The 25,652-nt window shown below is 36.1% G+C and overlaps 1 protein-coding gene across 6 annotated transcripts in view; it reads left to right on the forward strand.

The window, feature by feature from the left end:
• ATRNL1 (attractin like 1) overlaps positions 1-25,652 on the forward strand; it is a 570,901-nt gene that overhangs the window by 261,704 nt on the left and 283,545 nt on the right. For all 6 annotated transcript variants that reach the window (XR_013930596.1, XR_013930597.1, XM_080403249.1 and 3 more), the window contains exon 25: positions 9,953-10,014. Coding sequence is in view for 4 of the 6 variants with exons in the window: in XM_080403249.1 (XP_080259375.1) it covers positions 9,953-10,014 (62 nt within the window). In the remaining 2 variants the exon portion in view is untranslated. The remainder of the gene's footprint in view (positions 1-9,952; positions 10,015-25,652) is intronic.

Raw genomic sequence — 25,652 nt, forward strand, 5'->3', positions numbered from 1 at the left:
TTAGTCAGTTCTGAAATAATTTATTCCTTAGTTCATATGAAATGCCTGCCAAAAATGTATATTCTCTAGTTTCTGTAATCAGCAATTACAAGTTTGTATTAGGTGCCTGAAGGATTCGAATCTAAACACTGGTAATTTGAGCAATATCGTGTTTTCCAGGGTGTTAGGTTTGTGCTTGCCAGGTTTAACTGTATGATGTAGATGTATCTCCTTGCATAAGTATCTGATTTCTTTTTTTAAAATATAAAAGCAGGGTTCATTTTTTGGTGAGCTGGCACTGGCACAAACAACTAATTGAATTTTCAGAAAATAAGTTCGTATTTTGGTTTTAGATTTAAATGTGACATTTTTTAGAAGCAAGACTGCTATAAGCCTCCTTAAAAACAGAAAATAGTTCAACACATTTACTTTGAATTCCTTCAGATGTTTTAACTTGAACTTCATAAACTCTTCAAATACATTTGGTGTGGTACAGTGCCACTGTTTATACTTCTGTGCAGTGTCACGTTACTTTTAACTCCAGCCTACTTACTTCACAGTAAAACCAAAATCTAGTCATTAAAGATGAAAAGCCAGAATCAATTGCTCTGTGACCAGTCTTAAGGGAGCTCCCTGCCCCTGACAAGCTCTTCTTGTTTTCTAATTTGATCTGATTACTTTTGATTTTTATTTTTGTTTAATAGTCCAGAACAGTAAACAAATTACATATTGATAGATAATAAAAGGTCAATTATGCTAAGTGGTCTGGATACCTTTGTAAATTACAGTCATTTGCACAGTAAGCTTTTTAATAGACCTAATACAGGTTTATTAACTGCCTACAACTTTAAATAAGTGTAACATTTTCACACTTGTCTATCCTTCTACAACATCCAATATCCTGCTTAGATCAGAAAAGCTGGATGTAAAGACAACAGAGTTAAGATACCTGCAGCCTTATTCCCAAACTGTTAATTTTCTCCTGTAGGCTATAAGAACCTAACTGGGGCTTTAATGTCATCATGTTTCCAGCAGAGGTGCGTGGCAGTAGGCATGGGAATGACTACCTGAGTGTGTCGCTTTAGCAGGCGTGTTGTGTTCCACAGAATTATGTTTCCCCTTTCATTTGCATGCACTTTCCACAGGTTGTTTTTGCCCAGTCTGTCAGCATTCAAAAAATATAGACTATTTGTTTCAATGCTAAATTTAGTGGACTGTGCAAACTAAGAAACACAACAGCCTATTTTTGTAGAATTTTGGGTTGCATGTGCTGTATGGCAGGACAGTGGTAAGTGCACGTGATGCTGCAAAAAGGTACCCTGAGTCAAGGGTCAGTGAAGAGGATGCCAAGTGTAGATGAACTGGCTTAGTGCAAGCTGGGCATGGCAGGTATTTGCTTTAGCTGCCTGACCAGCAAGTTTAGCCCAGCTGAAGAAGGTACAGCTTTTCTAGCTGTGCCTGCAGTGCTCTGCCCGAGGTTCGCTAGAGAGAGCTGAGATCTTGCAGTGCTGACTGGTGTGTACTGGAACTTTGTATTTCATGAATTTGGGGGATATTTTTTTTTTAAACTCTTCATGTGGGAAACAGTTCTGATCCACACTCTGCACTTTATGTTAACCACTGTGAAGTGATCCTTTCATCTCAGTGAGATGTTCTCAGATCTATCAGACAACTTTATAAAGTTAAACATACCCTGACACAGTAGCATTGACTCTGTGATTCTGACTTCATTGTCCAGGAATTTTTTTCTTTTAATAATCTATGTGTATTCTATAAAATATATATTCCAAATAGCCATCTTGTGACCTCAGTAATTACAGTAATGTGACTTAAAATTTAGATGTTTAGTGGTAGAGGCTGGACATTTTCCTAGATATAAGAACCCTGGAAGAAAGCCAAATTGTTTCATCAACTTAGCCACAGTTTGACAGAGCAGTATGACAATAATGTGCCAGCACCAGCAGATTTAAACTTGCAATGCTAATTCCATTTTGACATTGATGAAAACATCGTATGGGTCTTTTGCATTTTAGGAGGTATCTTTCAAGAAGAGATAGCACTTGGGTTTTGATGAGTTAAAAGAGAGTCATGTTACTATCTTTTTTAATGCAATATTTTTTATAGAACCATTTTTCGTCAGAAATATACAGCACTTTGAGGAGTAAAATTAATCTGTGATGGCAGCTGGTTTGCATAGAATCATAAACAATGTATAAAGTTGGAGATATTCTACGTTTATTTTTCTAATAAATAGAATTTGCAGTTTTGACTTAGTATGGTATCCTAGAGTTGTATTAGTCTGCCAGTTGTTTGAATAGGATTTTCTATTATGGGCAAGGATTCCTGATGTTTTGCAAGCCCATCAATCATGCCACATTAGATGAGAATGAAGGTATTACTGCACAGCACCCAGGTAGTTTCTCACACTCTTTAGATGTAATATCAGCAGGCAGTGCTTGAGCTAATTTTGGTTTGACAGGAAAAAAATCTAAATTACGTTGTCAGAATGGAGATTGCTTTATGAATAGAAGTAAATCAGAAAGGGATTTTAACACATGCTTACTTGAACATGGATTGTAAGGATAGCACTGTAGGTCAGAGGAACGTGGAATTTTTTTAAGAGGCTTGAAGATGAGCATGCAGTTGTCATTGTTTTATCCATAGTGTGACTGTTATTGGTACCAGCTTCTACAAAAAAATAAAAAACAAAACAAAACACATTTCAAGACATCTGAAAAGGACAAAGAATGCATTTTATTTTGAAAAATGTAAACATTAAATGAGCGGGTTGTTTTTTTCATCAGAAGACCAAAAATGGCTTGATGTTGAGAGGGAGAGGGTTTGGCATGTCAAACAGTAGAGCTTTCATTCTTTCATTGAGGGTGACTTTTGGGAATTTGAGGACTGAGTTAACAGAAACCTCATGCAGCCTTATAAGAAGTACAAAGCCCTAACCAGGGTGGAATTATCTAATATCACCTTGAATATTAGCCAAGAGTATATTCTCATTCCAGTTCAGGCAATATCCAACTGTAGGGCCTCATTAAGAGAAAATTATCTCCTTTTACTCAGCTCTGGTGAGGCTGCATGTGGAATGAGACTCCAATTTTTGGTGTCCCGTTTCAGAAAGGGTATTGAGAAGCTGAGGGGGTCCAGAAGTGCCACAAAGATTTTTAGGGGCCTGAAGCACACAAAGTAGGCTGAAGCTGTGGAGCTTGCACTTGTTGGGTCTGGTAAAGAGCCTCCAATAGCAGGATACAATTATTTGTGGAGGAGTCACAGAGATGATGAAACTAAATCCTTCTCTGTAGTAGCAGATGATAAAACAAGGGGAAGTGGTCACAAGATGCACATTGGGAGATTCACATTGAACATGAGAAAAAAATGCATTATGTTTACAGTGCTGCATTGAAACAAGTTTCCTGGAGTGGCTGTGGAATATCTATTCTTAGAGGTTTTTTCAAAACTTACCTGGAAAAAGACACTTGACCTTATCTGGGGTTGACAGTAGCCTGGCTTGCAGTGGGAAGTTGAACCATATGAGCTTGCAGTGTTTCTTCCAGTCCACATTTCTATGACTCTGTGATGCTAACATAACATATGAAAGCACACTCCATAACAGGTGCAGCTCTCCTGGTGGGAGACTCTAATTTGTCAAGTCGTAATAAGATGTCATAAGAAGTCATAACAAGAAAGATGGAGAGAGAGAGAAATCTGATTCTAGCAAGTGATAGAAATGGCTTTTCCTTAATGTAGTTTGATGAGCAAAACCCTATCATTCTGCAATGTTTCTCTTTGTAGTAGAATTTAGTCATTAAGCTATGCCTGACAAATTCCCTCAATCCATTCCCTTCACTTCTATACTTAATTTTCCTGCCTGTCCATTTAATCTAGCTGAGCTTTTAAAAACCAGAATTTCAGAAGGTTTTATCTAGAAATCTGCTGTTTCACACACAGTGTGTAGAAGAACTCAATCCTGCAAAGATTTATGGCTAAAATAACTTTCCAGTATTATATGTCTTTGCATCGATTACTTTTCATCTTTTTATTTGATTTTGAAATGCGTTGTTTCTCCCTTGTCTATGCCTTTTCATTTTCTTTCATTCTCTCATTGACTTTAACACTCATTATTTCAATTTCTTAATAATGTCTGAATTTATCATAACGAAGATATTTTGCATACTGAATTAAACTGTAACTTAGATAACTGTTCCCCTCCCCCAGATTTTTTGCTTCACTTCCTGGAAGTTCTGAACTGAGGGTTTCTGTGTGGCATGCATTTGTCTGCATGTGTACATGAACACAAAATTAAATAAGGCAGTGAAATAGCAGTGTATGCCTATTTAATTCAATAGGCAAAGTGCAAGGCAGGAAAAAATTAAGCTGTAAAAACCTTCTTTAGGAATGTCATTCATCTCACTGGAATACAAACCTAGATTGTCTTTCAGCCTTTCATGACTGAATAGTGGAAATAATATCCTGTAATTTTTACATTGTTTGAGAAAGAAAGGGGTGGGGATTTGGATAATCTAGTGTATGCCATCATAAGAGACAGGACTTCAGCATGCAGAGATAATTTATGAAAGCTGTTTATCAAATCTTGATGGTGAAGGCAATGATTCCGAGTTTGATTTTCTTTATCTTTCATTTTTTTTGTTGTTACCTGTATGAAAGTTTTGCTGTCACTCGTTCTCATCATCTGGGAGGACTGTTTGTCAACATTGGATTAAATTATTTACTGGCATCAACACAGTAAAAAGCAAGGGGTTTCTGTGAGCAGGCACTTAGTTATGTATTGCTTCTCTGATCATTTCGTCCTAGCAAGAAGAAATATTTCTTTTTCCTGGGTTAGCATTACATTATTTTACAGAAATACCCAATCAGTTCTTAGAAACTATGGGAGAAATTTATCTCACCTAACATTATTTATATTCTAAGTTTGACATTAGGTCTATAGTCTAAACTAATCATACGCTCCCTATGTTGTTAGCAGAGAGAAACGGCAGCTCCATAGGGTAATTTATTCCGTGTTATGAGAGTCCCACATCTATTTTAGAATCACTCACCTATGAATTGCCTTCCTACCTCTGCTGATTATTATCAACTAGCTGACTAATTCTGACTAGCATCCCACACTTGACTAGATTTGCCATGTTCCACGTGGCAAAATTCAGATACATTTACTTTAAAATTTCATTTTCAAGTTTTAGGAAAGCCAATATATAGAATAGATATGTGGCATTTTTAGCCTCTGTGTGAAAGTGTTTAATGTTTCTCTAATTTAGAGAGAAGTAGTTTGGATTCATTGCTGCTCCTCACAACTCCTTCACAAGATGAACCTTGGCTTCAGGATGCACAAAGCTTTGGCTTTAGCAGAAGCATGAGTTTTATGTCACATTATAGTTTCCTTGCACACACTTATCTCTCTGTTTCATAGGTTATAAACTATCCATTCCTTTTTTTGTTACAACCTGCCTACCTTATCAACTCTTCTTCCTCCCTTGCCTAGCATTTCTACTCCACGCAAGAAAGGTATATATGATCTAATATCCAAAAAATGACCAATCTTCCCAAATTCTATTTTGGTTCGGGGTCCTCTGTTCTGAGCATCAAAAAGAGCTTAACCTATTTCTATCTTGTGGAAAAAAATATTACTGCATACAGCTCTTTCTTGTTACTTGTTACCGTAGATCCTCATAGCTGGACTTTCACCACCATAAGAGCATTCCAAACTACCTCACAAAAATTTGTCTTTTGTCACATTGCTCAAGGTAGAGATCCTCTAATCATAGGACAGCTTTCATTCTTGATGGAGGTGTTTCACAACAACTTTTTTTTTAAAAAAGTTTTTTTAAATGCACAAAGCTAAGGGGAAACTCAAGCAGCTTCTAGGTTTTCCTGTGAACCAGTTGCTGAGATTAGACTTTGTCCTACTGGAGTACAAAACTAGGAATTTCTAAGTCCTGTAATGTTTTTGTTTCAGCAAATACATTATAACTTGATAATTTAATACTCACCTGCTAGTAATATTTTAGCAACAAATGTCAACACTTTAAGTCAGCTACAAATCAAATGGCATTGTTTGTATTCAAGGGATATTCCAATACTGCAACCAATTTCTAAGGAATATAAAATTGAGTACTGTTATGAAACCAGACTAAAGATTTTTATGGTATATCTTGAAGCCCTCAGAACATGGTTCTTTTTTGTTTGGGTTAGAGTTTTGGATGTCTTCATTGTGAAAATGATAACTTCTGATTTACCTTAATTTTTAAAATTAATCCATTTTTCTTTGCTGTCAATAGCAGAATATGTAGAGAAAAATAGACATTAATTTTATAGATTTCTGGAAGACCTGTGATTATGTTTGTAACAGTATTGGATCATAAAGTCACAGAAAACCTTTAAACCTAACCAAACAGGGAAAAGAACTTCAACTGTTGTAGCTGATGAGAAGTTTTCTAGTTGTTTCTGTGAAGGTAAGAAAACTGTTTGATAACATTTATGACAGACAGCTGTCTATAAGCTTGCCTCTGAAGAGAAACATAGATTGAGGACAGGTACTGAAATATATGTGCATCCATAACCATATCTCTAGCTGCCATATTGAGAATCCTAATTTCTCTTTTAGAAATCTAATGCTGGTGAATTAGCATCTGCGTGAGAAATTGTGTTTAAAGCAATGTTTTATAGTACTATAAGTAACCTAACTTCCAGTTTTCAGTGTTAAGCTTTGTAAAGCAGAGGTGTTATTGTTCGTCTTTCTTCAGGGGAAATGTTTTATGCTGGAAATTCTATGTTCACTCATAGAAGCTATCCTTTTCCATAGAAAATTATTTTTCCACATGGCACTCAGTGATTCTATTCCATAGCAAATGATGGACATGATCTTGATCTTCATTTATGAGAGAAGAGGGAGATAATACTTCTGGGATCCATCGGCTTATTAGACATTTTGGTGAAACTGAGGGCTAATTAGGGATAATAAAAATTAACAAAAGGTATTAATCTCCAGTATCTTTAAGTCTAATGTGAAAACCAGGAACTGAAAGATTTTTCCCTCTCTATGTAGGCACAAGAAAAAGGACAATAACATTCATATCTAGATGAAAATACCATGGAAATAAATATTTTTAATTGTATTATGGTTCTTTGTGTCAGGCTTAGATTCACATGTATTTGCTTCTTTCATGATCTACTTGTAATTAAAATATGTATTCTTTTTGTTAATATTTTGTCTTGACATTAGTCTAAGATGCATGGTACTGTTCTTCAGAAAATACTGTAGTTCATCTTTTAAACATGAACTCTAATGTAATGATTAGAAGACAATGTTTGATTAAAGTCTGAAATTATTTCTGGAATGGAACTTTATATTTTATTGTGGTTTTGCTCTGAAGTACAAGTATTTTAAAGAATGCCATACAACCAAACTAGAAAGTTTTGCAGACAGAAGTTCTTCCACAGGTTTGCAAACATGAACACCAGCAAAAGAACATCACAATTGTCTGAAGTAGATGATTTGATTAATAGAAGGTGGAAAATGTAGAATCATTACTTTTGTGTCTGGTTTTGTGCAAAAACGATCTGTCCCATCTTGAGCTTAGGTATACGCAAATCGTTTAATTATGAATAGACATATAAAATCATTAAGTTGTTGTAAATCTGCTTACTTCCTATTTGTTATATGTTGAAGAAGAGAAATAAAGGCACTACAGCTTACTAGAGAAATCTGAGGTAAAATTTTCCTGATATGATTGCGATCAGATTGCAGTTTTTAATTGCAGGACTTTCCCTTGACTGTAGCTGTTTCTAGACTAACAGATGCTGTTAATGAATGCTGGCACCTTGAATGAAAATAATTTAAATAATGCAAAATAGAAATATTTTATTATTTTATATATTTTATAATATAAATAAATAGCTTGTTAAGAGGTCACAAGAGGTGAATGCTGTTGAAGCTGGAATTTTTTGTTCTCTTTGTGTTATTTTACTCCTGAAGTATGATATTTGTAAAAAACATTCTGGAAAAGCCAGCAGTTAATAAAAAAACATTCTGGAAAAGCCAGAAATTAATTTGAATGCTAAGTATTATTTGAAGGCAATCCAACCACCTGTATTTAAAATTAGAATGGACCATACAAAGCTTTTTTTATTCATACAAGGTATTCCTAAACATGAATTGTTTATGCTTGGGATGCACTTTATATTGGGCCAGACTAATCTGCAGATCTTTTCTCAGATTTTATCTTTTCTATGTAAAATAAAGGTTACATTCTCATTAACAGATATTTTGAAAATTTTGTGACTCTGCAATTTCTCTCCAACTTTCTAATATTTTTAGTCCCTAATCTCCCTTCACTTTGATACAGTATCCATCATGACCGTAGTCAAAGTTTCTGAGAAATTAAAATTTCTGCTTATGTTGCACAAATCAGAAAACAATTGTAGATTAAACTTAACTAGTGAGTCAGAGAGTTCCTTCTCTCTCCTGCTTCATTCCCACATGACCTTCAGCTTCTTGTTTTTCCACAGGCTCCCAGGCCAGATAGGTTTTGCCCTGATGCAAACACAACAATCTACTTAAGCTAGGCACATTTATATTTCCTCTCTAGAGAGGAGGCAGATGATAGCACTCAAGGAGTTTAGTACACTAAATTATATTGTGATTCATTTACCAAGCTTTCTGTACTGAATTTCAGAGCTCCTGAATACCATTGCATTGCTTGCAATTCTATATTATTAGTGAAAAGAAAGGAGAAATTACATTTTAGAGATGTGTTTGCATGATGGTGCCCCCTGTGCTTATTCCTGGAATAATGTACTTAACATGCTGTTCCTTAGACTTTTAAGTAATCTGACCTATGGTTACCTCTGTTTAGCTGGCACAAGGCACAGTAACACCATTATAATACTGAAGTTTACACTACAGCTTTGCCCTAAAATAAAATAAAATAAAATAATTTTTAAAAAATTCCTTGATTATCATGCATTATCATTTCAAAAGGTCACAAGTGAGCTGTGAAAGAGAATCAGAGTCATTTGGTGTAATTGCTAGTCAAGATCAGACCTTAAATGCACAAAGATCTCTAAAAACAACAATTATTTGAACAGGATGGGAATACGGTTAGATAACACTTTGTGCAATTCATAGTAGAAAATTCTGTATTTCTTCAGTTTGGTAATTATACCCTATGAATAACTGAACAAGACACAGAGACTTAAGGATATTTGTAGATATAACTTAAATATTAAGTACTGTTCTTAACATTAGCAAAAAGTAATTATACTAATAATTATAGTCTCTATTGCATGCAAGCATGAATGTGTGTCTGTGTGTATATGCTGTCTTAGAGATAACTATTAAATCTTTGTGGACAATTACAGTAAAGGAGTTGAATTAATGCATACTCTGGAAAGGCTGTAAAAATGCAGCCTAAAATATTTGTTACTTTGTCTTTAAAATAATTTGTTTTGAAACAGTTTGTTTTATTATGCACAAGATTTATCTGGTTTTTAAATTAGCATATGTGTGAATTTTAATATTATGCAATTAAAATATTTTAAATGTATTTGAAGCACAAGACATCTTTTGTCATTTCTAAAACTTCAGTGTTTTATAAAAATGGAAAACGGTGATAGTTAAAACAGTTGACTACAAAGCCAGCAACTTACATTAATATGATTTGTTAATATTTTTGCATGTTGTTTTAATTGTTTTTATCAAACGAGTTTTACATGGCTATTTCTATTAACTTTACTTCAATGGAAAGACTATATTCCATTGTTTGTATTTTCACACAGGCAAAGACATGGGAGTTAGTTGCTCATCTCACTTTATGGTAAATGCAGGTGTGTGCATACTAGACTGAAATTACACTTGAAACTAATCATCCATGGAGCCATAAAGCCCTAGGCTAAAAAGAGCTGTTGATTCTGAAATTGTTGTAATTTACTTCTATTTTATTTGCAGATTGCCTTCTCACAGCACAATACTATCATGGATCTGGTGCAGTTCTTTGTCACCTTCTTCAGGTAAATTGCTTCTTCTGTCTTCCGACTGAAATCATGCTGATTCTTTTCCATCAAACCAATATCTTAACTAGCTTCTTAATCTTAAGAAATGCCTGCAAGGAAGCTTTGAAACTGTAGCTTCTAATTTACACCAGTGGGGGATCCAGGCCATTGCCCTGTAACTACAGGCTGCTGCTGGCATCTTTCATATATTTCATATTCAGTGGTACAAGCTTCACACGTACTTTGTAAAGATTAGCTAGATACGTACTATATAGTACAGTGATGACAAGAAGCCAGCTATACCGACTTCAACTAGTAACGTATGTATGTGAATTTGTGTAAACTCTTTGAAAGAATTATTAAAAATGATGGTTCTGATCAACAGCTTTTGATTTTTAATCCGGCACCCCAAATCACTACTAATGCCGCCATGCATTAGGGATTAATTGGGAAAGTCAGTCAGTGATGCATGGAATTTGGTTGTGGCACAAGTGCAGGAAGTGGCTTCAGCTGCAAGTGGACAGCTGTTCCAGGAGCTGAACAAAACTCCACTGTAGGACTTCTTAAAAGTTCAGCTGTCTTATAAAATGTCACAAACTTGAATATACAGGGATTAGTTACGGTGCTTTGAAATCTCGCTGTGAAGATATTCCCCAATAACCATGAATGGTACTTTCTGTATTTCCAGAACTGCCATGCATTTATTTCACAAGTTCACAGTACAGCTTTTCTGTTCACTTTAATCACTGTGCTCTGAGGGACTGTACCTGAAGAATCAGACTCTTAAGTGCCGTGAACAGAGCAGCTTTTGTTAACTGCTGTCACCAAAACGGGGGGGCAGAAATGAGCAGACCCTGAAGTCCTTTGTACCCAATACATTGGCTAATGGAGAGTTGGTTTAGTAGCTGATACAAAGCATCCCATTTCTCCTCATTCACCATAAACCGAGCAATAGAATGCTGGTTGCTTAAAAGTCAGTTAGTAGTGTTTGGGGCTTTTTTGTTTGTTTGTTTCTGTGGTATTTTTTGTGGTGTGTTCTTGTTGTTTTTCTTTGGTTTTCCCTGGGAAGCTAGCAAGATTTAAAAAATGATGATGCTTATGCCAACCTTAAGATGACAAACTCCTACAGAAGAAAGCAAAGTCTGTCCAAAACAGAGGGACCCTGTGACAAATAGCAGAGATAACCTACAAGCAATTTGTTCCTGCTCTGTGCAGGCTTAGAAAAGGTGACCCATAGTCTTTTTGATGGTGAAGCCGTATCTACAGATATATTGCATTAGCCCTTCTGGTGTGATGGTCTATCTGATATAGTTTGTTCCGGGTAAATGCAAACTCACTGTGATCCTGCGAAAAGAAGTGATCCCTCTGCCTGAGCAGTAATCTATACCGCAAGCCAAGGCCCATGGAATCCCCCGGACACAGAGAAAAGCTGCAGGGTAGCTGCCAGCTATGCCACCGCTGCCTTTGACTCAGTCCCAAAATAGCTGTATAACCAAGGCTTTCAGCTGGCACTAGGGGCTTGCAGCTATCTGCAGCAGAACGTTAATAATCAACCTCAGGAACCGAGTTGCAGAAATATGTAAAGCCATCAGGAAATGTTGTGAGTAGTGCATCTCAGTAATCCAAGCAAGGTACAAAACTTAACGACAGGGCACCCTCCAGAGGCACATGTGGTTCAGGCTGAGGTTTGATGGTTATGATGAGAAATAGTGTTTAGCAACATATATTTAAAAATCTTGATGTAAATTTGTATGGTACTCTTCGACAACTGAATTGGTATTAATGTGTCTGTAGACATAGGTAAGATGTCTTGGAGCCGGAGCTCTCAGATTGCGTTTATAAGGAAAAAACAGAAACAATAACATGCATATATTCACATTTGCAAAGCAGAACCTGAAAGGAAAAGCAGAAGGGAGAGATGCCCCAGAATGACATGAATTCATGTAAAAAGTTACTTAATTGCACTGTGTTCCCATGTTGAATAACTATGCTGGGAAGACTGGCCTAGGTCTATTGCTTGGGTAACTGGCTCTTTCCAAGACACTGACCACGACATTCTTTGTGTGGGTCTGTTGTTTCCAGCCGCCCCCCCCCCCCCCCCCCCCCGTGTTATGCCCAGAGGCACAGGGTATTTATAGGTATTAGAAGTCCATTTATTTTCATATCACAGGACCAAACACTCATGCATAATATCACAGTGACACTCCCGACTTGTGACTGCTGTGAGCATTGTGTCCTCGCTGACATCAGAGCTAGCAAATGGTTGGTCCGCATAAACGACCCAAAGAAGAAACTGGCAGGTTGTTTGTCACTGGACTGGTAGTTGCAATGTGTGGTAAATAAATGTAGGAAAAATACTTGTGTCCTTTACAGAAAACTGGACTAAGAAAGTTAGAATGAAAAGTTTCCAGTATAGACACCATTAAAACTTTCAGTAGTTCTTAAATTAGATGTTTTCTCTACAGGATCACTAGTTGAAACAAGCAGAAGAATATTTCTGATATGAAAATTTAGCAATAACTAATTTATTGGGGTTTTTTTTTTTCCACACTAGTGGACAGAGTTAATCATACCCAAACACAGCACCAATATATCTTCTCCAAAGTGGTTGATAGTATTCAAGCCTTTATCTGAAAACTTGTTTTCAACATTTTGTAGCTAACAAAGTTATTTTAATATGGATTTGTTTGTTTGTTTTACTGGATGAGAATGCAGTGTATTAAAGCGGTAGCAGATTATGTTGGTAACAATAATAGCCCAGGTCACATTTACTAGATTATTGACCTAGAAAATAATTGTATTTAAAGACTATTTGAATGTGCTTGATAACAAAACATGTTTCAACCTGCTTTGATAAGTGTGCATTTGCATTTCTTCCATCTATAATTATGTTTATTGTATTTCTGAGCATGTGGCATAACCCTGTTAACCCTGGCTGCCTAGCCAAACCAATAAACAGGTTTATTTGACAATAACAGGGGGTTTTTAATGACCATTCAAAAGTATAATTTAAAACAGTTCCTTTATAGGGTGTGTGTTCCCAAGTAAAAGATGAAATGCACATTTTACTTCTTGAATCAGAAACATCAAAATAACAAGCATTTTTTAGAATTTTTCCAATGTTTCAACTGTTTTAAAAATCTTGTTCTGTAAGGAAATTATTTGAAACTATTATTTTATATATATATGCACAAAAGTTATTATTAGAGCTGTAATTAATACTTGATCTACCAAGGTACTGTTATTGTATGTCCTATAATAAGAAGTTATAGAAATAAAAGTTATTTTTTAAAAACAGTACAGAAACTGTACTGCTCCAGACTATAATACTCATGGTGGACTTCCCCCCCCCCCCCGCCTTATTTAATTTTATTGTTTTTATACTGGAAGGTTTCATAGTATCCACTTATTCAGTGACCTTTTCTCTAAGAGCAGAAATATATGTAAGAGTAGTAACAGATTCCTAACAGTCTTATAGAAACTGTGGCATCTGCGTTGCTTTAGTGAGTGCCTGAAGACTTTTTGCTGTCACACAACTTGAGAAGTGTGTGATTCTTTTTTTCCACCTGCTTTGAAGCAATACAGATCTCATCACAAAATTTTACAGGCAGCAAATGTGAGCGATCTTTCTTCTCATACTGAAGAAATGCAGTCCCCACATTAAAGTCTGTTCCTGTATTACCCTGATCAGTAAAACACTTCAATATGCTAAAGCCTGGTGCTTTTTTTTTTTTTTTTTTTTTTTTCCTAAATTACAAGTGATAAAGAAGTTTTCAGTGTTTTCAAGTCTTACACGAATATGTTGTGTTAACTGAGTATGTAGCCAGGACATTTTAGGCATTTGATAACAGTGTATGAAGTGTCTTTATTTTCTGATAACATTATTTACTTTTTCTTAAAAAATGCATAAAAATTGTCATGCATAAAAATTATCATGGATAAAAATAATAAAAATACATGATAAAAATTATCCTGCATAAAATATGACAATGTTCAGTATTTGATAGTTTTTGTTATATACAATCTGAATGAATCCGGAATTGAGAGCCAGGAAACTCTTGATTTCTATACCTGCTTTTAAATAAAATTATAGTTAAGAATTTATAACAGTACTCACAGATTTTTTGGAAAATTATTTCTATCAGTAACCTGAAACAGGAGTCCTGGTAAGAAATGTTGTTTTGTCTCATAATCAAAAAAACCCAGGTAAACGTGAAATTGTACAGGTGATAAAGGTCAGCTATTAGTATTTTTGCAATAGGTAATTTTATGCATCTGCTACTGTCTTACCTGTTTTTTTAAAGCCTGTTTCAAATACATAGTATCAACTGCTTACTAATCAAGCACATCTTTATGCTCTCAGAATGATTCCTTCCGTGGTCTCTGGTCCTTGGGGTGGAGCTGCCAGTGGTGGTGGATTTTATGTCTGGCTGGAATGGTACCCTTTACTTGCTTCCATAACAGGTCTCTTTAATATTGTGAATTATAGAATTTCCAATTTGTCTTAAGTAGAGCAGTATTAAGTAATATGGATACTTTGAAGGTTTGAAAATCCTTCTTTTGTGTGTGCTTTAAGAAATTCCATGACAAACCCTGGTCATTTAAGATTGGGGTACATTCTTTCTGATAAATCTTCCTGTGAGCATTACAAGTGAGAGAAAACAACATTCAAAATATACCCAGTCTGTATTGCAGGAGGAATGGGTGGGCATTTAGGTTAGGATGAGGACTAATAGCATGAGCTACCTTGCAGCAGATACTGAAGGACCAGGTTTATCACCACCATATGTGTGACTGTGTGCCCAAGCTCCACACAGTCACTCCGGTTGCGTTTCATGCAGTGGGAGTGGATGGCTGGATTTCAGCGGGTTGTGTCAGAGCTCAGGACCCGAATCGATCATTCTGGGTGTGGGTTGTTGTTTTTTTTTTTGCAGTGGGTGATTTCCTTCTCTTTACCAGCATCCTTTGGTGTGTCGGCCTGGCTTCATGTTTTGGTTTTGTTAAAATAAAGGATGATAAATTAAAGCTTGATTTTGACATGCTTATCTTTGTGAGATCAAATATTGCTCTCTCTAAGAAAGACAAAATGCAGTGTGTCAGGTTCAGATCATGTCCGCTACATCTGGATTCTCAGAAAACGCAGAAGTCTTACAAATCTAAATTAGAAAAATTTCTGGTAACATGAAAATCAAGTTATCTTAGCAAAATGGATTTTACATTTGGGGCTAGAATAAAATTGATTTTTATGCAGTGATGCATTAAACAGTTTTCACCTCACTTAGAAGCAAATAGTTGTATGAATTCCACTGGGACAAGCATGTCTGTACTGCAGGGGCCAATCTGAGTTGGTTGGTTTATTTTTTTTAATATTTGTTTTGAATTGTAGAATGTAGCTTCATGTCTTCCACTCTCTGAATCACCCAGAAACTTTGTCATCACTGTAGAGTTATTTGATATATTCATATTTCCTGAGAAGGCAACCACTTCTGACTCACATGCAGGCAAAGGAGATTCCCCAGTCCCACTGTTTGGCTGGTCTTCAAAACAATGGATGAGTCATTTCATAGAATCACAGAATGGTTTGGGTTGGAAAAGACCTTAAAGGTCATCTCATTCCAACTCCCCTGCCATGGACAGGGACACCTTCCACTAGACCATGTTGCTCCCAGACCCATCCAACCTGGCTTTGAACACTGCCAGGGATGGGGCATTCACAGCTGCTCTGGGCAGCCTGTGCCAGCACCTCACCACCCCCACAGTAAAGAATTTCTTCCTTATGCCCAGTATAAATCTAACCTTTTAATAAACTCCCTTCATTAAGATCACGAGTAAGATCAACCCTTCTAGTCTATCTGGGGAACTTCCTGCTGGAGACTGGAGCAGCAATTTTCCTGGAAGGATCCCCTTCTGTGATTGTTTTTCCTTGCAACTCATGTATCCATGCCTCTAGGGTCAAGATAGATTTTCCATCCCGCTTCCTTGTGTCCTTTCTGTGGTTATGCAAGTAAAACCACAGGGTGGACTGTGGTATGTACCCACTGTATCCTCATCTTTTTTTATGTATAATCCCTTAGTGAACAGAACTGTTTCCCATTACTTCATTCTTGGTTTTCTTCTTTCTGTGTTCATCCTTTGAGTCACTTGGAAGCGCATGCGAGTGCACTAGCAGTTGCCATATTTTGATTGCAACATACACTGTTCCTCAAAGTACAAAATAGTTGCTCAACTTGATATCTGAGGGCGGCCTATGTACTTGGTGGGTGTACAGCAGGTACGGGCTTCTCCTTCTTCCAAGTAGGTGCATTTAAAATTTTGAACTTCTTATTTCTGATATGCATCAAATACAGCGAGAGCTGTCCATTGTGCCTGCTGAAAGGCTAATCCTAATTTTTGCTCAGTTCATATTAACTAGAAATAGGTTCTGGAGCTGTTTAAGTGCAGAGAGGAGTTTTAGGGTGAAGGCCTGGGTGACAGTAATGGGATTTGAAAGATTTCTTGTTTTCCTAGACGTAAGAAAATCTTAAATTGCATTCTTCATTCTGTATGGTACTGTAGCCTAGCACTCCAAAAAACATATTGTCACTGCTGCTTTTATAAAATCTCACTGGAATCAAAACTGCCACTTATGTAGTAGTGTTCACTGCAGAGGTCCCAGGAGGTGGCACCTGAAATGTACTTCCCGAGACTCCTGACAAAAGTATGGCTCTTTTTTTAAGACTTGGTGCTTTGCAGACTCCCATACTTTGAGATGGCTCTGTAATGTTCTCCTTTCAGGGATGCATCTTTTTACAGCTGCATTATGCTTTATTTCCTAAGCGTCAAAGATAATTCATATTGTGTTTTTGTTTTGATTCCCAATATTTTATATTGTATTTTTTAAAATCCAATTAGCCAATTGTTTTCTTAGATTAAAACAATGTTGGCGCTCACAGCTATTTGTCTTCTAGCATGCTTATTCCTGGTCATTTTTTTATGAAACTCTAGTTCACCATACTTCAAACAAAAGAACTAGAACAGGTTTTCATCTGTGATAAATGAACTTGAAATTTTGCTTTTGTCATTTTAATTCAAAACAGAAACAATTCAGAAGAAATGCCTTCTTCTGACAAGGTGTATATAACAGTTGCAAAGTTAACTTCCGAAGTTTGTTTCCAGATGTAAGTACATAGTGAACTAGGGCAAAAGCTGATGAAGGCAAAATAATACCAAGAAAAATAAAGGAACTGAAAAATATTAGGGTTTCCTTTAGGCAATAGTGTCATTGTCCATTCTAGCAAGTGACAAGCAGCTTTCTGAAGTGCTCTGCCAGCCTGTCTCTGCAGCCGCAGTTGGCATGGTGTGCTGTGGAATGAGTGACATTGAAGAAATGAACAATCTGTTTATGGTGGTAGAGAAATATTCAGGGTCCTTGTGTTGAGTTGTAGTAAATCACAGGAAGGGTGAAAAGCAACTGCTAGACTGTGTGGATTTCATAGATCCTAAAATATGAAATCTAATTATCAATTTTAAAGAAGAGACACCTGAATTCAAAGGTATTAATTCAATGAGCTTTTTAATAATAAATGTTAAATAATAAATAATAAAAATAATAATAAAAAATGTTCTAGTAAAAATTCCTGGTACCAAATGAAACATTTTGTGTGGAAGGTTTTGTATTTTTAATTTATTTATTGGGATTCAAGGGGGGAGGATGGTGTGGTGTGGGAGGTGTGTGTGTACGCATTTTGTCAATAAGATACAAAATTATGGAAACTCTGCTGTGGACTCCAAAAGCCACACTAAAAATTACACATTAGAAAGTAGTTACATCATCTATTTAAAATTTTAAATCTTAATTTAATCTGCATCTGTGGCTAAATTACATTCTAGATCATAATTGCTTTTCTATGTTTTCAATAACTTTTTGTGATATTTTGGGAAAACACTCTGTAGTTTCAAAATTATATTTATTTCCTTACATGCCTTGAGTCTTTTCAGTTGAAATTCTAAAATATTAGGTGAAGAGGAATTGGGGGGTTGTATTCCTTATACAGTAGAATTACAGAACATTTATGATGCTTCTTTGGCTTGGAAATCTAAAAATCCATATCTGTCTTCAGGAAATTTTCATGTTAATAGGGCTTTTAACAAGGAGAGTTATGTTATTTTTTTTTTACAGCTCTCACTTCAAATATATTCTCCTTTTTGGAAAAGGTATTGAAAATGTTACATAATGAAGGGAAAACTTCATTATGCAATGTATTAAATTTCTTGATTGTATTTGAGGCTAATATGCTAAACAATATTGACGTGGCTTAGTGGCTTTCTAAGTGTAGTTTATATTTCTGTGATTTGTTATCAGAGGATAACTTCTGCACTAGAGGAGCAATGCAGTGGAAGAGGAGAAAGCAAAATAAAAATTCTTGAAATAATTTGAATCTTTTAGTTTAGAAGGCTGCTGAAATGTGGCATTGGTCTTCAGTCCTTTTCCCCCAGATATACTAATTGACCATGATTAGAATAAATAAGGCTTTTTTTTGCCCTTAATTTTACATCTTGTATTAGCATAAATCAACAAAATAATTGAAAACCAGCTGAAGTAAAAACACATCTATTTTAAAAGAGAAAAAAGGTATTCAATTTTGAATTCTTCTTGAGAGTTACTGCAGAAAATAATAAATTCTGTATTTCATCATTTGCCTGCAAATTTACCGGACATAGTTCAATTTCTTTATTTTTAGATCTGGGAGTTTTATATACAACATCACTTGTTGAGAGAAATATAGAGTATTTCACCCATGAAGGGCAAACCCATAAATTTATGTGAAATATGAAAGGCTTTTCTATGAGTAAAAGAAACATAATCACACTTTATGGGTGCTGTGTTCTATTTATTCTATGGAGATTAATTTCAGTTTACGTTAGATTAAACCCCTTTGATTGTAAATCTTGTTTATTTGCTGCTTCAAAGAGGTGAAAGGAAGAACTGCTGAGAGTTAAAGATCACATCTAGAGCTTTATTGCGTAATATATTTCAGAGTCCTTTTAAATGGTTCACTTTAGTTTGATATTGTATTGGCAGAATGAAATGTGAATGTTGGTCTTCTGGATAGCGTCCTGATGTACACTAGATGCATTTTCGCTTTTTAGTTGTATATAAAGGCTGTGTGCATAACTGATCATTCATTCATACTCACTAGAGCAGCTTTTGATATGGCTTGTGGTATATTTAATATGAAAAGACAGCTTTATGTATATATACATGAATTATGTAGGTAGGAAAATATAAATACAAAAATGTATATGTGTGCCTTTTTACATTATGTAGTTATTTTTAATAATTATTTTATTTCATAAAGTTATTTAAACTCTCCTTACATTTACTGTAACATTTCAGTACACGTACATAATGAAAAAAATCAATAATTTTTCTTATATTCATTTTCCTACAAATAACAAATTCCCGGTTCAAACACATTTCTTTCTTCCTTACCTTCAAGAAATATTTTGATGTTTCATTGCACAGCAAAGACCAATAAACTCAGGCTTTGTAGAGGCAGTTGTCAGAGATGATTTTAAACTGTTATTGGAGTTTATGCCTCAGGAGAGGAAGGATTATGTTGGTTTTGTACATTCAATATACATTAATAAATGATTTTACACGGATGTGGTAGCTGTTCTTACTAATAAACTAATATGTATTATACTGATATTTTATTGATGCTGCTAACTTTAAAATACAATTTGTATGAAATGCAGTTGATACCATCAATACTTCAGTCTCCCTGTTTTCAGTTATGCATTCAGAGCTTAAATTGTGAAGATTTATTAATGCCATTATTGAGGTTTTATTTATTATTTTATTTAATTTTGTTCTTTCTGCTCAACAAAATTATTTTGGTTACATTTCTAATAATAATTTTAAATGTGTTCCTCTGGGGACTTACAGCATGGTTTTTGCAGTATACTGCTTTTTTTAATTATTTTTTAGACTCAGTTCCCTTTCATGTATTTCTTTCAGCTTCTGTGGAGCAGTCCAAATGTTCTGTGCCACACCAATATTCGGTGGTCCTGTGGAAAGCAGTCAGAAAGCTCCAGGGCACAGGGGTGCTATGTTAAGTTGCCCACAATGTTGATTTTGGTTTCTCTGCAACGCTGCAGACTTCCACTGCCAAAACCAATCTTGAAACAGAAAGGCTGCTACCATTAAAAATACTTCCTACAGCCAATGGGCCACCTGAAGGCAATAAGCATCTTTTACTATAATAAATTTTCATTACTTCCAAAAACAGTTTGGAAAGATGCGAAAGAGCTGGAGCACTTCAGCCTGTGCATCTAATCCTTGGGTTGTAGTGTGTTGTGTACACAGTCATGCACTGGGCTACTAAGTGTTGGTGCTTGGGTGGATCAGTCCATGAATACCTACTCCTGTTTTTTGTTGTTGTTATTTATATTACTGATTATCTAAGAAGTAAAACAATCCTGTTCTATAATTCCATTCTTCCATAATATCTACATAATTTTATTCTAATTTTATATATATAAAATATATATTACATTATATTTCACAGAGGTATACTTACTTTTTTTTTTAATTAGTCGTAGTGTACATATTAAGCAGTCCAGGTAGCTGTGGTGCAAACTTCTCGGGTATTTTAGAAAACAGTGTCATGGGAAAATTCAGACTGCCTTGTGGAAGTAATAGTGAGCTTGGATCACATGTGTCGTTCCTTACTTTTCGACTGTTGTTTGGCTGGGCAGCTAGAGAAGGCCAGTTAATGAGAATTCCTCAAAAAAGAAAACAGGTACAAACTGTGCAACAGGATCCAGTTGCAGCAGATCGACAGTATCATCACATGATCATAGTCAGGTTAGAGCTGTTCAGGAGCCACCTACAAGCTACTGCTACCCTTGTGGAGTTGGAGTAAATAGTTTGATTTGAGATTTCAGAGGATTGAGTGTGTAGCCATATAGGAGGTGACAGAATGAGTTCAGGCACTTTCCGGTGGTGCCCAGCGACAGTACAAGGGGCAACGAGAACAAACTGAAACACAAGAAGTTCTAGCTGAATATGAGGAAGAACTTCTTTACCTGGAGGCTGATGGAATGCTGGCGCAGCCTGCCCAGAGAGGCTGGGGAGTCTCCATCTCTGGAGACATTCAAAACCCGCCTGGACATGATCCTGTGCAACCTGCTCAAGGTGAGCCTGCTCTAGCTGGGGGTTGGGCTAGATGAGCTCCAGAGGTGCCTTCACACCTTGACTGTTCTGTGGTTTCTTGAAGGGGCTTTACTTTGAATACTTTCTAAGATATAGCTGGAACACAGGTCAGATGCTAAAATAAATGACCCCACACCCACCTGAGTACTACTGATTCAAAAATATTATATCAGGTTCTGAGATTTAAGCATTATCTGCCATTAAAAAGAAATATCTTTTGAGATTATTTGCTCATGTGTGAATGTGCCTCCTGCAGTGGCTGGTGTAGTGGTGCAGTTAAATTATATCTTTAAAGCTAGACTGCCTCTGAGATTTTAGTAGGGCTCTTTTCTTTAAAATGTTACAATATCCCTGTTTTCCAGGTATATTTCTTCATAACACCAGGGAATAAGATCCTTTCTGAGGAATTCCTTTACCATCTTTCTGCCATAGTCAATAACAGTCCCTCCAGACAGAAGGAAATTTTCATCTTCATATCCATCTACTCTGTGGAAGATGAAATTCTGTAGAAAGATCTGCTACGCTGATCTGCCAAACTTCTCTTTCCTTCATAAAAACATCCAAACTCTCTGATTCTAATGTACAGAAACCCAGGAATTTATTATGTGGGAGTAGGGTCCCCCCTAGCCTGTTGTCTCTGAAAAGATTTCATTTATAAAGCTTGGGATTATCACTGATCAACATCTCATCTACCAGGGCAAAAGAATGTGTTGATGTACTTTCTGAACTGAATTTTGTTGAAGAGCCTGAGCACTCTGTCCATTGCTCCATCCCAGCCTTCCTCCTTCCTTTTATTTTATTCTAAGTGAGAATCAGTAGCAGTTACATCTGCTTCCAAGTGGAAGTATTCCGTTTGTGTGCGATTCTAAGAGGCAGATGTCATGAAAATAAGAATGGTAGCATTTTCCTACAGCAGGAACAGTAAATTCTTTAGATGGGGCCTCCTGTTCTCAGTTAAAAGAACTGCTCTGATATTAGGTGGAAATCTTCACAAAGGTTTGATGTTTCCTGTTGTATAACGTGGGTCTGCATTGACGGTGCCTGGTAGGTGTTAGGCTGGCATCAAAGAACACTTTGTTGAAATGCAGAAATCTGAAATCATTGAAACCTATTCCTTTGGTTTTCCTTTTTTTTTTTTTTTTTTTTTCTTTTCTTTTCTTTTTCTTAATATATGTTAAATACTGAAATAAATAGAAAAGCACATACCATTTAACAGTTTATTTTAAATTCTGATCCCTATTGTGTACAATGCCAGCCTTTTCTCACATTAGAATAATTATGTGTTAGTGTTTTCTATACCTGCAGAGCTGTTCATGGCAATTGCTGTGCAGTGTGAACTGCAGAAAAGGGTATACAGGTTTTCTATTGCCATCTTTAAGAAGTTTTGCATATATTAAAGAAAAATAATTTCAATTGACTCTCTGTATATGAATGTATTTTTTAATTCATGAGCTAAGGTATTGCCATTATGCCCTTGTAATGTTTGTAAATCTTCATTGAAAACCTTGGTCAGTAATTTTATGAACTGCATCTCTGAGCAGGTGCTGCTGCTGTTAATGAACCGTGACATGGTAAAACAAATCTAATGTGGATATCCTTTACAATGCATTTTTACCAAACACAGGGTTCTGCCTGGGAGAAGCAGATTAGTACAAGGCCACATATATATATATATATATATATACGTATATATATATATATATATATTTACTGCTATTCTTTTGTGGTTTTTTTATAAGGTTGATAGTTGTAGACATGAGAAGCAAATTTTAGGGGCAGTTATCAAATTTTAGGGGCAGTTATGTGACTTTCAGGAGATACTTCATGCAAGATTTATTTATGGTAATGTATGTATTTTCCGGACTGTATCCAGAAATAACATTTTTAATCACTGTCATCTGGATAAGAAGAATTATCCATGTAATTAGTTTCAAATGAACTTGAAAGGTGTTGCTTAACTTGTGTGAATTCCATTTGAGACACATGTAAATAAATTAAAATTTGCATTTAAATGATTTTTGGTAATATGTGAACTTTTAAATACCATTGTAGATAATTTACTTCATATTCAGGCAGTTCTTTTGCTTTACAGTCTGGAAAGCAAGAACCGAGGGCTTGAAGCTTTTGTATGGCTTTTGAATTAAAATTTTCACAATTCAGTTAAATTTCCCTTGGAGAATTATGTATTTTTTTTTTTTGTGGAGAAACTATGGGGGGAAAGCTGGAGCTCAGGAGCTATTGCTTTGTTAAAACAACAGGGGCAGGAAAAATCTGACTCAGAATGGGAACTAGGCTGATGGGGAAAAAACCCTGCCATATTTAGGTATGTGCAGCAATAAAATATATGTAGCTGAAGAGGGAAATGTTACAGCCATTAGCTGCACGGCTCCAGAAGATGGAGTGTGGGGTGCAGCCAGTGCATGGAGGTGCTGGTGGCATTTCTCTCAGCTAGCAAGAATAAGGGAAGGACATTCCCAAATCACCTAGATGGTAGGGCTGGCTTAGCAGGCAGTCTTTCACTGGATGCAGCAGCCAGTGCCCTCTTAGACCAGGAGACAAGCACTACTGGCTGGTCTTAGCTCCACACGGTCAACCAAGATTTATTCCCCTGACCCCACACACCGCATTGCCACCGACTGGAAGCTGTATGTCCCACTCCATGACTAGCCAAGATGACTTTCCTCTAGGTCGTTTCCCAATTAATTTGGAACTGTAACATTTCCCAGGATCATTCAGAATTGCTAATTATTGAAATATTCCTACTTATAACAGTGTTTGTAAAGCTGTGTGATTCAGAGCAATTTAATTAATCATTAAAACATGAAAAAAAATTTATACTGCTCTCATACATATCAGACTCCTAATATTATGTTTACAGTGCTTTGTACTTCAGCTAATCTTGCTGCAATCTTTGGAGCTGCTTGTCATGTGTATATTAGTTAACACAAGTAAGGATGGCTGAACCTAGCACATCATAATCATAAACACAATGCTCTTATCAAGTACAATGAGAGAAATCAATTGCTGTGACAGTAATTGCTATTCAAAGTCATGGTTTTAGGAAAATAATTGTTCAATTTTTATTTTAGAAGTGTGCTTGCTTTATAACATATCAATTAAAATGTGCTCTATTTGCCAATAGAAAGATAGTAAATAATATGTCAGAAAACATTTGTCAGAAAAACAGTATACGTGATCTCTTAGGAAACTTTTGCAACATTAATTAAAAAACACTAACGTAGACGTGAGGTGTTTTCTTTGCATGTGTCTACATTAAAAAGATTGTTGTCATCAGGTTGTTTTTTTTTTTAACTGAATACTAGTATTTTTTGTTGGTGTTTAAAAATTCCATTGGTGTTATGAAGGAGAAACATTGTTAATACAGTGTAGGGTTGCTGTTAAGGTTGCTGTTTAGTGAAGTGTACATTTTTATGCTCTTGGCAAAGAAAGCGATATCAACAGGCAAGAGGTCTGTGGATCTGGAAGGATATTTAACTATTGCCTTACTCAGCAGAGCAAGGTTCAAGTAATTAAGCAGTAGTTGCCTTGATGGGCCAGCTCTTATTTTCAAAAAATTACTCGGGAAAAGCTTTTAGAATATCTGTCAGTATACACGTGTGGGCAGTCAGTGAGACTGCTACGCATCTAAATAACTTTACGAAAGTAATCTTTGGGTGTTTCTGTCTCTATTAGTAAGCAGTGTGGACAAACAGATCGTCTGTTGAGCAAAATGGTGCCGAGGACCTGACATCCACACTACAGGCACCTTGTCAGCTTTTCACTTTGGACCAGCTTTAGTTTAGTTCTGCAGACTGACAGCCCCTTTGCATCTGGAGTGTGCATTGCACGTCTTCCAGGTCAGCTTCTGCATCATGAGCTCCAAAATTTCTCCACGGTATGATCTAAAGCACAACAGTGGTGAAAATCAGGGGATTCGTTCAGAAGCCTGCTCCAGATCCACGCTAAACCAGCAGTGCAGGCATTCCCCTAGGGGTTTAAGGATGTCTGCCACGTGTGGTTGGGCATGGTGACAGTATGACTGTGTCCGTGTGGTGCTGTAATCTGGCTAGCAGACGGCTGGCGTTCTTGTGAGTTGGTGGAATGGTCTTGACAAAGAGGTGTGCTGCTCCCAAGGTGGGCTTAACCGGGGTAGCCTGAGGGGTCTGCCCCATGCTCAGCTGTGTGGTGCTGCTGGACTTTGTCCCCTCTTGTAAGATGAGTAAATGTGATGGGTCCTTGAAATAGAATCCCACACAATTATTAATTTTAATAGAATTAAAAGCATACTAGATTTAAGGTAAAGTGTTTACTTTCAACCAATATGGGAATCTTTACTGAATTATTATGCAAATTAGTGGCTCAAGTAAAATAATAGAAACAGCAATTATTCATGCCTGAATATTTACATACATTTTCAGACATTTTGATTTCTCTTTGCATGTTAAATAATAAAAGAATG

The sequence above is a fragment of the Falco punctatus genome (genome assembly GCF_963210335.1).
Source record: "Falco punctatus genome assembly, chromosome: 9".
Classification (NCBI taxonomy): Eukaryota; Metazoa; Chordata; class Aves; order Falconiformes; family Falconidae; genus Falco; species Falco punctatus.